The sequence below is a fragment of the Coregonus lavaretus genome (assembly GCF_964263955.1).
Source record: "Coregonus lavaretus genome assembly, chromosome: 17".
NCBI lineage: Eukaryota > Metazoa > Chordata > Actinopteri > Salmoniformes > Salmonidae > Coregonus > Coregonus lavaretus.
The window spans coordinates 26,159,437-26,174,882 of record NC_140004.1 but is presented as its reverse complement, the minus strand read 5'-3'; the positions used below and the strand labels follow the sequence as shown (position 1 = coordinate 26,174,882).

General features: G+C 43.4%; 1 protein-coding gene across 1 annotated transcript in view; it reads right to left on the bottom strand.

The window, feature by feature from the left end:
• Positions 1-15,446, bottom strand: part of LOC311144521 (sialate:O-sulfotransferase 2-like) — a 67,561-nt gene that overhangs the window by 32,870 nt on the left and 19,245 nt on the right. Inside the window, exon 2 of the mRNA XM_084180547.1 lies at positions 2,408-3,385. Within this exon, the coding sequence (XP_084036673.1) occupies positions 2,408-2,804 (397 nt within the window). The 5' untranslated portion in view covers positions 2,805-3,385. The remainder of the gene's footprint in view (positions 1-2,407; positions 3,386-15,446) is intronic.

Genomic DNA, 15,446 nt, shown 5'->3' with positions numbered 1-15,446 from the left:
TCATATGAAACATGTATTTTTATCCAAATTGCTGGAGTATAGAGCCAAATTAGTTTTAGCTTCACTGTCCAAATACTGTAAATACGTAGGGGAGTATATGCAGGTTGTGATGTAAGCACAGTCATGTGGCAGGAAGACAACAGACACAAATATGAACGCTATACTGTATGAACGAATAATGTGTATGCAGATGTATGGCAGGAGTGTAGGGCAATCATTCAGCCACCTTATAGTTGTATCAGAAGATCTGGTGCTGACAAGTGATGGATAGGGGTTCCATTTCAATCAGCTGTGTTTTTTCCTCTCGATTTCACAAACAAAATCACAGACATTTTAGAAACAATCTGCCTCTCTGAGTTTGAAGCCACAGTATGAGCTTACTGTCTCCACTCTCCTATCATGTTATTATCTGATCATATAATCTTGTTATATGTACAGTAATGCTCTGGCCTCATGAGGGATGTCAACACATAACATTCATCTGTACTGGATAACAACAATACACTTGCTGGATTATTCCTTAAAATAGGGTAGATGAGGTGGTTGGAGACATGGGGACCACAGTATTTGCGTAATGTTTCTTTCAGACAGTGTGTGTGTGTTTTCTCTGTGTGTGTGTGTGTGTGCGCGTGCGTGTGTGCTCGTGCATGCATGTGTGTACGGTGGGGAGCAGGTTGCGTGTGGCTGCTCTTGAAGAGAACATGACAAGGGCCTGGCGCTGTGGGACAGAGGAGTCATGGATGAAGGGGAAAGCACTAATTACGGCAGCAGGTAGCCTAGCTGTTAGAGGGTTGTGCCAGTAATAGAAAGGCCGCTAGTTCTAATCCCAGAGACACTGTGAAAAATGTGTCGATGTGCCCTTGAGCAAGTCATTTAACTCTAATTGCTCCAGCGTCGCCGTTGATAATGGCTGAGCCTGTTTGTGACCCCACTCTCCGAAGGTGTCTCAGGGGAGTTGTAATATGTAAAAAAAGTGACATTATGTACATGAGTGAAATAGGACAAACATAAGCACACACCAAATTATTATTATTATTATTATAATACATACTATGTAGAGATCTTTTAATCCCCAGCTATAATACATGTACTATGTAAAGCATGTTTGTGCTTCTCTCAATCCGAATGCCACAAAAAGAATCACTGTGCAAATCAATTCCAATCAGGAAGTGCTTGTGCTTGTAATACATATGTCTCTAATGCATAGGCTTACTATATGTAGCTAGTTATCCTCGTACTATGAAGGATAATATTATATTTCTATGATTATACAGTAAACTGCTGCCCTCTGGTATAAATTCTACTATATACTTTATCGTCCAGTATGGGAAGTGTAAAGATCAATGCGGAGGATAACATGATTAGATGTGAGGGAATCAGGGCACGGTTCTGCGCTGTGCTGGGCTCTCCTGGCAGTACCAGCTGCTCACAGCTGCCAGCCATGCGGAGTCCCAGGCTAAATTCATCTCCATCACTTTAGTGGAGCTCAAGCCAGCTCTTTTTGGGAAAGGTTAATTGCCATGGACATGCTACATGTGGCCCATGAAAACGAGCGGTGCAGGATTTTACCAAAGATCTATGCTTAGAAACCTTCTGTTGGGAGTTGGAGCCCTTCAAACATCAGGCTGGATTAGCCTAATGGGCAGGTATGGAGACAATCCTCAAATTAGCTTTTTTCTATTTTTTTCCCAGAGATTTTGTGGTTTGGTTCCAAGTCACTTGTCTGTGGCATCTGGGAATCTAGTAAATATTTACAATGTCACACACGGAGTTGCTAGGGATAGCTCTATGATATGGGTAAACGTACATAATAAAATATGGGGAAAACCTGCTATCACTGTGAGACGAATCAGTACGTTCTTAATATCCCCCCGCATAATCATGCTTAATGGCCTGCTGGTGGGTATTGACTGACTGTGGCTAAGGAGGACCAGGGTGGGTGGGACCATTTAACTAACTAAGTTCTAGATCTCCCTGGGAGAGAGAGAGGAGACACTCTGTTCACAAAGGCTCTTCATCTCTCTGGAGAGGCATCACCTGAAGTGCCAATTACCTCTTAAATATATAGTCACAATATCCAGGCACATTAACCTTGAGCAACACTGAGTGTGAATGTGTATGTGCCTATGTGTCTGTGTGTATAGTGGAATATCTTTCATAATGCGAATACTCAAGGTGAATTTAGGTATGATAGTCACTAAAACTGACAGTTTATTTCTTCAGGCTGTTTATTTCTTCAGTCGGTCTATAAACCTGTTATTTTTTATATATAAAAAAAAAAACTGTAGTCAGAGGTGTTTTTATGAGATACTGATTGTTATGTATAAAATCAAGTTAAGAGTACTAACAGCACAAACCATGTAGGTACTGTCCAGCTAGTACATCTCGACATAAACTGTTAACTCACCCCGTCCGTCGTCAAGATCTTTGGCGTTGCGTCCTTTGAGGGCGCGGTTCCAGCTGCTGGTGTAGTCTCCTCCCCGGGCCCTCCAGTCATGGCTGTCCTTCCCAGCAGCTCCTTTCATCCAGGGAGGGCTGTACCTCCGCGGGGTGGGTCTGCGGTTCTCCTTGAACACCCTCCCCATCATCCCTACCCGCCGGCCGTCTGAGGAGGCTGCCCTGTTCCCCATCTCAGATGCCACCAGGGGGTCCCGTCCCCCATTGGCCCCCGTGGAGCTGTCCCCTACGAAGCCAGAGTGCAGGAACACTAGGCTCCCGGCTGTCAGGTAGAGGAGGATGAAGGAGAAGAAGCGCACAGGTTTCCTCCGGAAGTAGCGCTGGATCTTCAGCAAAGGCCTAGCCATGCTGGCTCCCCCTGCCGCTCAGTCACAACGTCCCAGAGAGACAAAACCATAAAGCAGCAGGACAACACCCCCTAAAGCTACTGTGAGGTCCAATCACACAGGAGAGAGTCACAATAAAAAATCTCAATCCAATTCTGGGAGGGGAAAAATAATTACCTATCAGGCTAAAACATACAACAAAAACATACAACAAAGGTGTGTTGTGCTCCTGAGTGTGTGTATGGGATCTCTGCATGAGGTCTGTCCACACTCCCCGTGGAGGTGTGTGTGGTGCTGGAGAGTATGTCTCCAGTGTGTGTCTCTCTACGTTCCCACTGAGAGTACATCAGGAGGACAGAGAGCTGACGGTGGGGCCATGGCAGAAAAGGTGAGCGGCTCAGACTGAAAGACGATCACCGAAGTAGCATTACTTCCCTCCTGCTATCGACCTCCGGCTGGCGCCTCCCCGGCTCCACAGAGGCCCTTTCCCCCGTTGCGCAGATGGAAGAGGCTTTAATTCACTCTCTGAGCTGAGACCCTTGTACCTTTGTGTGTCCAGCCATTCACCGTGACGGTCTGTGAAGGAGGTTGAGGCTCGCCATCTGAAAGTATAATAAGAAGCATTAATCCTCTCTGTGGGCTCCTACCACACACACCACCTCCCCACCTCTTCAGCATCACTCAACCGTCATGCACCAGAAGGTAAAGAAATAAACAAACAAAATAGCTTAACACAATCAAAGCAGAAGCAGTGGCAAACAACACATTAGGGTGGATGAGAATCCTTGGGCTGTGGTTGTTGTTGTCTTCAGTTCATAAACCCAATGTGGGTGGTCCTCTCTGTTCCAACCAGCTCTGAGCTCTACAGGCTTCTTTATCTCTGCTAAATGAAACTGGAATGGGAACATTGGATGGGGAGGGGAAACAGAGGAGTTCTACCCTGTGGCATCTCCACTGATTCTATTTCTGTTAATCAAGGTGTCTCAGTAGGTAATTACAAATGTCCAACAATAGAGTCTAGCAGTCTAGTTAACATCCTCTTCATCATGGATGGTATGAGTTGCTGAATTGGAGAACATATTTTATTGTCATTCTTCTCTCTTTCTCAGATCAGGATCTGGCTACATTCTTTATCTTCAGTGCATTACACATGAAGTTAATGTTTCCTCTGGGATTCAATTTGTAATAAAAACAATTATGACATCTCAATCTAATTCAACAACTCGATCACGCAAGGGTGATTTGTTTGCAGCAACTGTAAGAATTTGCCATCATTCTTAAATTAAAATCACTTGGAGCTGATTTCCTGGTGTGTTTAGTGTATTATGTCCAATAAAAAACAATTTTTAAAATGTATTTATTAAAAACAATTCCTGAAAACTTGGGGGGCCAAATAAAACCAAGCGCGGGCCAAATTCAGCCCACGGGCCGCCAGTTGGGGAACCCTGCTGTAGGGGCTGAGTGCCCACTCCCCAGGTCCTCTCTATCCCTGTGAAAGGCCTCTCTGTTCTGTTCTGTCCAGGGCCACAGCGGCACTTGGCTGGGAGGGGATTCACACTGAGGTGGTAACGGAACACCATCCAGAGGCCCATGGAATTTTCCAGAATCCCCATGGCGACACTCGCCCCTGTGCCTTGCTGTTTGGTTCAGGACAAGTCAACAAAGCACCTGTGTCACCTGAAACCCCCAGCAACCCAGAACAACCCCCTCTCCCTGTCTGCATTACCCCCCTGGTGGTCTGTGTACGATCCAGGACCATCCTGGGGAGTGGGTCACATCCAGGTGTGGACAGAAACCACAAGATTAATACCAGGAATGTGTCCAAAATGGCACCCTATTACCTTTTTAGCACTATAGAGAATAGGGTGCTATTTGGGACGCACTCCAGGCACCTCTGGGTTATTATGAGTGGGACTCTTCTGAGCTCTTTATTTCTGTAAGCTGATGAGGACTGAGAGGAACCAGGAACAGTCAATATGTTAGTTTGTTGACTTTGACTTTATTTAGCTTAATGCTATTGATCAATTACTCAGCTAATATGCTCTGGTATCAAGATAGATCATGAATCAGAGGTGTGTGAAGCTAATGTAATCTGTCAGCTCAGGTCAAATTAAGTTTAGACACACACAACATGTCACCACTCTCTCCACACAGTATGAATGGTAGTTCCTCAGTGACAAGGCAGGGCCTGGTTGTGCTTGACTGAAGCATGGGGATGATGAGGTTAGTGAAATATGAGTACATGGTCAGAGTGAAGTGAAGTGAATTGCAGCCTGGTGTTCATGGCTGGGACCCCTGAACTAAAACAACCCACTGGACGTTCATATGAGCTGTACAAACAGTGAGGCGAAAGGATCTACAGTACCCAGCATTGGAGCTATAAGGGCAGTTCAGACTGATTCACTTATTCGGCTCCCTGTTGTCCAGCCCACTGTTTATTACTAAGCAAGTATTTATACGTGGTAAATGAGCTAGAAATTGAAAACCACATTCTTCTGTGTCCTTCTCCTTGGTCCTTGTTCTTCAGAGAAGAGCATATCGATTTGAAGGAATAGAAAAAACTCTGTCACTCTTTCAGAATACTACCTTAGTGGGTAGTGAAACACTAACCTCCCTATCTGCACTCTGAGTCATCCTATTGTCCTTATAAGGCATGTGTATACACCCAATGGTTTGTGGAATTTAGGTGTTGAGGTCAGAGCAGGTTTTCGGGGTGGAGGTTATCTTGATACTGGGAGCACGTCTGCTCAGATAAATCAACCTTTTGTCATGCCTGATATTGGCTTTTCATCACTACAGCTTACAGACTCAGAGGCCTTAATAAAAGGTACTACAGTACATGTAGAGGTACTAAATGAACTTCCTCTCTCTCTCTCTGTCTCTCTCTGTCTCTCTCTCTCTCTCTCTCTCTCTCTCTCTCTCTCTCTCTCTCTCTCTCTCTCTCTCTCTCTCTCTCTCTCTCTCTCTCTCTCTCTCTCTCTCTCTCTCTCTCTCTCTCTCTCTCTCTCTCTCTCTCTCTCTCTCTCTCTCTCTCAATTCAAATCAATTCAATTTTCAATTTAAGGCTTATTGGCATGGGAAACGTATGTTAACATTGCCAAAGCAAGTGAAGTAGATAGTGAACAAAAGTGAAATAAACAATAAATATTAACAGTAAACATTACACTCAAAAGTTTCAAAAGAATAAAGACATTTCAAATGTCATATTATGTATATATACAGTGTTGTAACAATGTGCAAATAGTTAAAGTACAAATGGGAAAATAAATAAATATGGGTTGTATTTACAATGGTGTTTGTTCTTCACTGGTTGCCTTTTCTTGTGGCAACAGGTCACAATCTTGCAGCTGTGATGGCACACTGTGGTTTTTCACCCAGTAGATAAGGGAGTTTATCAAAATTGGGTTTGTTTTCTAATTCTTTGTGATCGCTGTCTCTCTCTCTCTCTCTCTCTCCTCTCTCTCTCTCTCTCTCTCTCTCTCTCTCTCTCTCTCTCTCTCTCTCTCTCTCTCTCTCTCTCTCTCTCTCTCTCTCTCTCTTCTCTCTCTCTCTCTCTCTCTCTCTCTCTCTCTCTCTCTCTCTCTCTCTCTCTCTCTCTCTCTCTCTCTCTCTCTCTCTCTCTCTCTCTCTCTCTCTCTCTCTCTCTCTCTCTCTCTCTCTGTCTCTGTCTCTGTCTCTGTCTATGACTAGCATTTTCGACAACCTAAGATTGGCATGTGAAGCCAGGGGCAGAACACTCCTGTTGGTGGGTGGTTGGGTAGAATGATAAAGGGCACACATCTGGTAGCAGATACATACACAGGCTCTTGCACGCACACACACACAAGGCATACAAACACACACACACGCGCAATCACGCACGCACGCACGCACACATGCAAAGCACCTGTCATGAAATGATGAAGACGGAATTAGAACGAGGCCGTATAGTTGAACATTCCACCATAACTTTTACTGTTTACTCACAGGAGCTTCGCTGTCAACATTGGAGGGAATACTAGTCCAAAGGCCGGCAAATGGCAATATTGAGTCGTTTCATCTTACCGTCCAAAGGCAGTAGCTAATAAGATCTCCATTCAGGTTGAAAGGCGTCTATTTCCTCCTTAACTTGATTGAATGGCGAGAAGACAAAAAATTAATTGAGAAAATATGCGCACTTTCTTTCTGAAACACCATTTTACACCACCATGCTAGAGTGACTTATGCCTAGGAATGCTAGTCTTGGATGTTGCGTATCGCGTTTAGCCAATCAGGTTGCAGCAGTCTGTTGTTTACCCCTGGCTGAACGCGGGGCGCAACTATCACAAAATATTAAAGATGCGCCATTGAGAGCATTCTGTCGGGCTGCATCACCGCCTGGTACGGCAACTGCACCGCCCGCAACCACATGGCTCTCCAGAGGGCGGTGCGGTCAGCCCAATGCATCACCGGGTGCACACTGCCTGCCCTCCAGCACCCGGTGTCATAAGAAGGCCAAGAAGATCATGAAGGACCTCAGCCACCCGAGCCACGGCCTGTTCACCTTACTACCATCTAGCAGACGGTGACAGTACAGGTGTATCAAAGCCAGGACCGAGAGACTGAAAAACAGCTTCTATCTCCAGACCATCAGACTGTTGAACAGCCATCATTAGCCGGCCACCGCCCGGTACTCTGCCCTGCACCTTAGAGACTGCTGCCCCATGTATATAGAGACATTGAACACTGGTCACTTTAACAATGTTTACATATTGTTTTTTTACTCACTTTATATGTATTCACTGTATTCTAGTCATGACTCATGGCTCATTCTATATAACTACTGCTGTACACACCTTTTCTATTCATATACTGTCCATACTGTCTATACACACCATGTATATATATTTATATTCCGGACTCTGACATTGCTCTGACATATTTCTTATATTATTTGGATTATGTGTGTATTGTTATTGTATTGCAAGATATTACTGCACTGTTGGAGCTAGAAACATACGCAATTCGCTGCACCTGCAATAACATCTGCAAATCTGTGTACGCGACCAGTAAACTTTGATTTGATTTGAAATTGTAAAAATAGGCGAGGTTTAGCCATAATTAGGACTGTGGCTGTAGTAACAGGTGACAACTGTTTCGAAGGCGCATCAACCGGTTAATTCCGGACTGGATCACGAACTAAACAGGGAAGTGAAACGTTTTAAATGCTTTACTGGACGGTTGAAGGACCAATATTTCTGGGTTTTAATCTCACTCCTTTTTAACGTACTGGCTATACATGGCTCACTGCTTTTAAACACGGACACATATTTTTGAAAGAATGGACGACTGCTTTTAAAGTATTGACAATTGATGTTGAAGCTTGGATTATTACTGCTATCTATTGATTTGAAGAGGTGATTATCATGAGTGCAACAATTCCTCAGCCTTGTGAGCAAACTGTTGAGACCAGAGGAGGCTGCTGGGAGGAGCTATAGGAGGATGGTCTCATTGTAATGGCTGGAATGGTTAAATGGAACGGTATCAAACACATCAAACATATGGAAACCTTATGTTTGACTCTGTTCCATTTATACTATTCCAGCCATTACAATGAGCCGTCCACCTATAGCTTCTCCCACCAGCCTCCTCTGGTTGAGACATATTTACTGTTCCCTGTTTCTTCGTGCCTCAGGCCCATTCAGAAGAGCCGGATCTGGGCTCTATCTACTAGAAGGAGCAGGAGTAAAAGAAGGATCGGAGTGGACTGGGCAGGCTGCCCAAATTCTCCTACCCTATAAAACATGAAAAACAATATTTCCCTTTTATGGAATTGATTCCACCCTAACCCCTTTATATGGGTGGCCTACAGCATTTCTTTAATACATTTTCCAATCTACCTACGTTTTGCTGAAATCTTGCCTCCTTGTGTTTCATGGTTACTGTGGCTCCCAACTGTCACTAGAACTTGAACCTTTTACCTTACTGTGATTGTTTTCTATTAAAATTGTCAAAAAGAAACAAAAATTGATTCTTGGCAAAGAGCAATTTCTCAAGCAATAATTTTGCTAGGACTGTCTAGGAGTGGTCTGAGTTTAGTTTAGTTTAGTTTATTAGGATCCCCATTAGCTACTGCACATGCAGCAGCTACTCCTACTGGGTTCCACATAAAACATACAAATACATGACAAAGTACAGAACAGTTATAGACATGAACAACATAAGATATTAAATAAAATAAAATGTTTAAATAAAATAAGAGTAGCTCAGTTGGTAGAGCATCGCACTTGCAACGCCAGGGTTGTGGGTTCGTTTCCCACGGGGGGCCAGTATGAAAAAATTTATGCACTCACTAACTGTAAGTCGCTCTGGATAAGAGCGTCTGCTAAATGACTAAAATGTAAAATTATATATTGGAAAGATACCAAGAGACAACAAAAATACTATTTACACACTTCATATATACATATTCATATTCATATATACAGTACAGTTAAATTAGATATTTAGAAAGAGGAGAGGTGCTGTGATACAATAGTTTTTTAAAGCTAAACTTGCTTTTTGCCTGAGTAACCTCTTGTGGCAGAGCATTCCACAATTACATGGCTCTATACATAACTGAGGGACGCATTCAATCTGTTTTTGGTTTGGGTACTATGAAGAAACCCATAGTGGCGTGTCTGGTGGGGTATGTATGTCTGTTTGAAGTGTATGCAAATAGATTATACAAGTGGTTAGGCATTTTCAACACACAAATGCTTCTTAAAAAGACTAGAAAATAAATTGTCAATTTCTCCTAAAACCTCAACCATGAAAGACTATCATGAGTGGGGAGGGGGAAACTAAAAACTAGCTGTTATTTGTAGAGAGATTTGGAACTCTCTTTCTTATTGGTCTATTAAGTAATTTGCCACCTGATGATGTCACCAGGCTGTCCAAAACTCCATCCCACCAAAACAGCCTGAAATTTCAGGCGGTCTTTTCAAACAGCTCTTACACTAAAAGGGCATTATCATAACTTTCACAATTTCACAGTATTATTCCAACCTCATTGTGTGGAAGTACAGTATATATAAAACACACAGCAAAATCACGTTTTTGATAGCACTGGCCCTTTAAGAGCACTCATGCTCCAAACCAGGTGCCAGGTGCCATAGTTGGGTACTTTATGACACACACATACACACACACACAGACAATCACCCTATTCATTATTTCTAAGCACATAATGGAAAAAATGTAATTGAACTTCAAACTTCACTTGATTAGAGCATTTCTAATTTGCAGGGTCAAATTATTTTATTAAGAGTGGTCACTGACTTCAAAGTAGACATTGAAACACAGATTTTGGATGGCTTTGACAGAGGGCTCTATTTTAACAAACTTAACACAACGGTTAAACTTAGTGCTGGCAGTAGCATTACAGGTTTGGGGGTGTGTTAGAAATATATTTGCTATTTTCAGAACCTAAATTATTGGCACAGTAGCTGGCGGTGGCACGAAAGGGCTGGGTTTTGATTAATAAACATGTTGTGGGCCGCTCACTGGCCAATCAGAACGTGCTCCATGGCTAAATATGTGGTTGCTTCAGTTTGTGTATTTATAGCCTTTTATGTATTGACTGTCATCAACTTCAATTAGAATGTTAGTCCATTATAGCTTAATTCGTTAAATAGATTGCATTGCATTTGAGCCATGTACTTTCTCGCCATAAACCCATGGATGTTGAGTCTTTATAATAAGTTCGATTTTTAATTAAATGAAAAACAACCAATCTGCTTCACCAACAACAATATTTCTAAATAGGATTGGGTCAGAAGCATTATATCAAAAATCCAGTGGAGGCTGATGAGGGGAGAACGGCTCATATAAATGGATGGAACGGAGCAAATGGAATGGCATCAAAACATGTGTTTGATGTATTTGATACCCTTCCATTAATTACTCTCCAGCCATTACAACGACCCCGTCCTCCCTAATTAAACCTCCTGTGCATAAATCGCTTCTCTTGTTCAGTGGCACTGTGTGCCCATGTAGGCACTGTGTGCTCAATGTCTTTATGTATACAAAATACTAGGCTCCTGTCAATTGTATCGTTGCCTACGTGCGAGGCAGATAAAAAAAAATATATCTGCTGGCATTATAGGATGGGATAGTTTGGAGGAGTACGCTTTGTTATTAATCGGACGAGGGGCGTTCTTTGAAAATGGTGATGGATAGCCTACTCCGAAACAAGCGAAATGAAGTATGAAGGTATGTGAATTGTGACTAATGAAAAAGCATGAGGGCAAAACCTCCAACCAAATATCGCTTAGGGCCCCCTAAAGGCTAGAGCCCGCCCTGGCTGCACTTCCCCTCTCAAAATCCATGCCATTATCAACTGTGTTACCTTTTTGTGGGTCTTAAAACTTCCCGTTAGCGCTGCATGAAATTGTCACTTTTGCACATGTTTTTAAGGACACACCTAAAATATTGCCACCCCTCCCACCTCAGCGCAAGTGATCTGATGTTAGACAGATAAATTGCTTGACCTGGCATTGGGGGCTGGAAAATGCACCTGTTTTTACATGTCGAAATTGCAAACTAACGTGCGTTTGACACTTGCGCCACCTTAGCGCCAGCCGAAAAATAGAGACCAGCGAGACAGAAGAGATAGGAGGGGGCAGAGAGCAACAGGTGTCCTCACATTCTGTTATTGCAAATTACAATGTTTATATGAGCTATAAGAGGCCCTTGTTGCGGCACTTTCTGAACCTCCTCCAGTACTATCCAGAAATGATTGAGAAAAATGGGAGCATTACTTTTTGTGGAGAGCAGAGGAAAAGGGTTGGGAGAGTAGTTGAGGAGAAAGGGGAGGGGGGTAGTGGTGAGAGTGGGGAATCTGGCAGCCAAGTCATGGCTGAGCCATCAGTCATACAGGACAGGCGCTAGGCCTCTGATTGGCCATTAATTCACATTCATATTAAATGAGCCAGCAAATATTTAATCAGAGCGGATTCTTGGAGGAGAAATGTCAGAGTTAATCGTTAAGCTCAGCGCATGCAGTGGGCCATGGCGCTGCAGGACACTCCATAAATATACTTAATATCTGCCCTGGAACTTGAGCGCTAGGCACACAGCCATCCTGACAGGCAGTCCCCTCCCTCTGTGACACCTCACTCAGGGAACAAATCTACTGGGACTACCTGCCCTGACCACTGGCCTGTCTGTCCTACCCTGTCCTACCCAGTCCTACTTTGATGGCTTTTTGATAGCTCTGTCACAAGCTTCTTATATGGCTTCCCCATATGACACTCAGTTAACAATCTAATATAGCTTTCCCACTGTGCAGATACCAAATGGATTAGAATGACTGGATGGATTCAGTTAGCTTCCACTAGGTTTTAGAGACAGTGTATTGGGTTTTAGAGACATGATTGGGATTTAGAGATAGTAGCTTGAGTGGCAGTGTGAGCATTATTTGTAGAGGAGTGGAGTGCAATGGTGCAGTATTAGTGGTTAAAGCTGTTAAAGAAGGCGAGGGAGAGAGAAAGTCAGTAGCAGTCTGAAGAGTGTTTATGTCTTTTAGATAGGTGGCTGAGTTAGTCCTGTTTAAATGCCATGTATTTGGCCCCAGATGAGGATAATACAGACCACTTATATATTATTCAATTTAAACTACTTATTAAATATGTTTTCATTCACTATCCTTATTTGTCTATGTAAGGTTATTTGATTATCTATTGTTTAAACCACGTACAGAGAGACCTTTCTGTAGATATTATTTTCATGATTTCATGCATCATGAAGGGGACAATCCCATATTGTTTCCATAAATGTATTTAAAAAAAGTATCATGTTCCAATACCAAGACAACAAATTGGGTAGAAATGTCCTGGCAATGAATGACATTCTGATGAGAGGGAATTGGAGAACTATGTTGTGCCGCACATCAATAAAATAAAACAAATCAGTCCCAGGAAATAATATTTTCCCATGGTCAAACAACTATGACATGAAACATGTGGTTTGGCTTGGACCTAACATATGTATCCAATTTCCGATATTTTGAATTTTCTTCGCCAAGACCCCATTCCACTCCTGAATTCTTGGGAAACAGAGAGAGGCTCTTAAACAGTTAGACCAAGGCTGCGTCTCAAATGGCACCCTAAAGGCAACTGGCTCCTATGGGCCCTGGTCAAAAGCAGTGCACTATATAGGGAGGGAATAGGGTGCATTTTGGTACTCAGACGAGGGGCCAGCATGGGGGTGACGAGAGGACTATGTGGGGCTGACGAGTGGACTGTGTGGGCCTGACGAGAGGACTGTGTGGGGCTGACGAGAGGACTGTGTGGGCCTGACGAGAGGACTGTGTGGGGCTGACGAGAGGACTGTGTGGGGCTGACGAGGGGCCAGTGTGGGGCTGACGAGAGGACTGTGTGGGGCTGACAAGGGGCCAGTGTGGGACCAACCCTCCAGAAGGCCCCTTCTTGTCCAAGACACAGCTAGCAGCACTGATAGCAGTCATTAACAATAATAGAGAATAGATACAGACAGATTACTACAGCACTCTAGTATTCAGCACTACCATCGCCAAGAACAAGAGGGTATCAGGTGCACGTGCGCCACTATGCAACAGAGGAAATTGTTTGTGAGGGCCTCTGTGTATACGTGTGAGCCTGTGTGTGCCTGTATGTGTGTGTGCATGTGAACAAAATATGCATGTGAACAAAGCCAACCTCCATCTCTCCCTACATTCCATAATTGTCCATCAGGCACTAAATTGGTTAAAAGCATAGCATTATCTCCTGTTAAACAGGCACGACACTCCCCTTTACTCAGGGGCCCCTCTTTCCGTTCTCCTCTCCCAATATACAGTATTTACCTTGCTGGCTGCCGGTATGCATCAGCCATGGCTGTCAAACCAAATCACACTAAAGACCACATTCCTTCCCCAGTGATAACAATGACCATGTTTACTTTAGAATCTAGTGCAGTGATTGCACGTCCCCTGCCTCCCACTCTCATAGTGCATTCAATCCCTTTGGGAGCATGGCTGATGGGAGCCTGCTTTATAGGTATGCCAGCACAGACACCTGTGGAAATCAGCCATGTTTTAAAGAGCACCACACTGATTGAGTGTTAAAGCTACCATTTTTTCCTAAAAGCAATGGTGGTCAATGCATTGGATTTCATTTGGGATCATTAAAGGATCGTCATTTGGTGAGCAGAAGATTGTAAAAGTACCATCGAAGCAGGAGTAAACACTTAATATATATATATATAAATATATAAAACACCTAAACCAAGCTCTTCGTGAATCTATTGATACAGTATCCCAAGACAATGCTTTAACTGAGGTTTGAAAATGAAGACCCATTCCAGGCTTAGCTCCTCAGTGACCCAGCTCTTTATACATATTACCACAAATGGTGTCTTTGCAGTGTTACTGGAGCCTTGAAAACTGTTGTGCCCAGGATGTCCCGGTAATATAAGTATTGAGGGGCAGTGGGGCCAGAGCTCGGGAGCCGCTCTGTTTGCTCTGTGTCTCTGGCAGTGGTGCAGTGGCAGTCAGCCACACAACGTGGGGCGTGGGTTTCAAATCTTTGTGCCAACCATTTTAATTAGACCCATGTTTGATCCTAGAGTGTGCTGACCGGCCTCAGTGATTGGCTCAATTCCCAATACAATTAATTAATGGTAGCCACTCAAAGGCTGTGGAAGCTCGTCAGTGGGGCTGTGTGGGAGAATCCCCAGACATTTCCTGTCTTTTCGTTTGATGGTCCTCTGAAGCTAACAAAAAGAGGCTGTTATCACTAGTGCTACTTTACTATCTATCAGTCTCTCATAAAGTAACACAAGGAACTATGTTGTCCCTGGCGAAACACTGTTTATTACGGTTAGTGACATGATTCTTTGACACATTTACATTTACATTTTAGTCATTTAGCAGAAGCTCTTATCCAGAGCGACTTACAGTTAGTGAGTGCATATATACGGGACTACACATAAGTTGTACAGATGTGTCTAACACTAGCTGTAGTGGGTACAGTGTCTAACACTATCTGTAGTTGGGTACAGTGTCTAACACTATCTGTAGTGGGTACAGTGTCTAACACTATCTGTAGTGGGTACAGTGTCTAACACTATCTGTAGTTGGGTACAGTGTCTACACTATCTGTAGTTGGGTACAGTGTCTAACACTATCTGTAGTGGGTACAGTGTCTAACACTATCTGTAGTTGGGTCTCACAAACTATCCAGAGGCAGCGCTGCAATTACCACAAGACAGTGAACAGCAGCCAGACAGTAAATATCTTGAACACCAGTCATAGTCTGAATACCTACAGCTCTTCAGATGAGCCATAATTGTCAACATCTGTCTATGGGAGAGATACCGTATATAGCCTATAGAGATCGGGTGGAAGATACAGTTCTAACTGTGATAATATTCAACACCTCCCTTGGTGAGGTTAGCAAAGAAATGTTATTTACTGCTACAAGGGAAGGAGGAAAACCAAAGTAGAAATGTAAGACGGGTGGAAAATGAAGGATGTAAGGAAAAGGCAGTACGGTGATGAGAAGGAGACAAAGAGGGGCATCATGCAATAGCACATTTAGAATGTTTGTAAACAAGTGAATTCTTACACAGTGGCACGCATTGAAGTGGCAGATGCCAATCATTCCCATGTATTTGGCACAAAAAGGCTCCAACAGACCAATCACA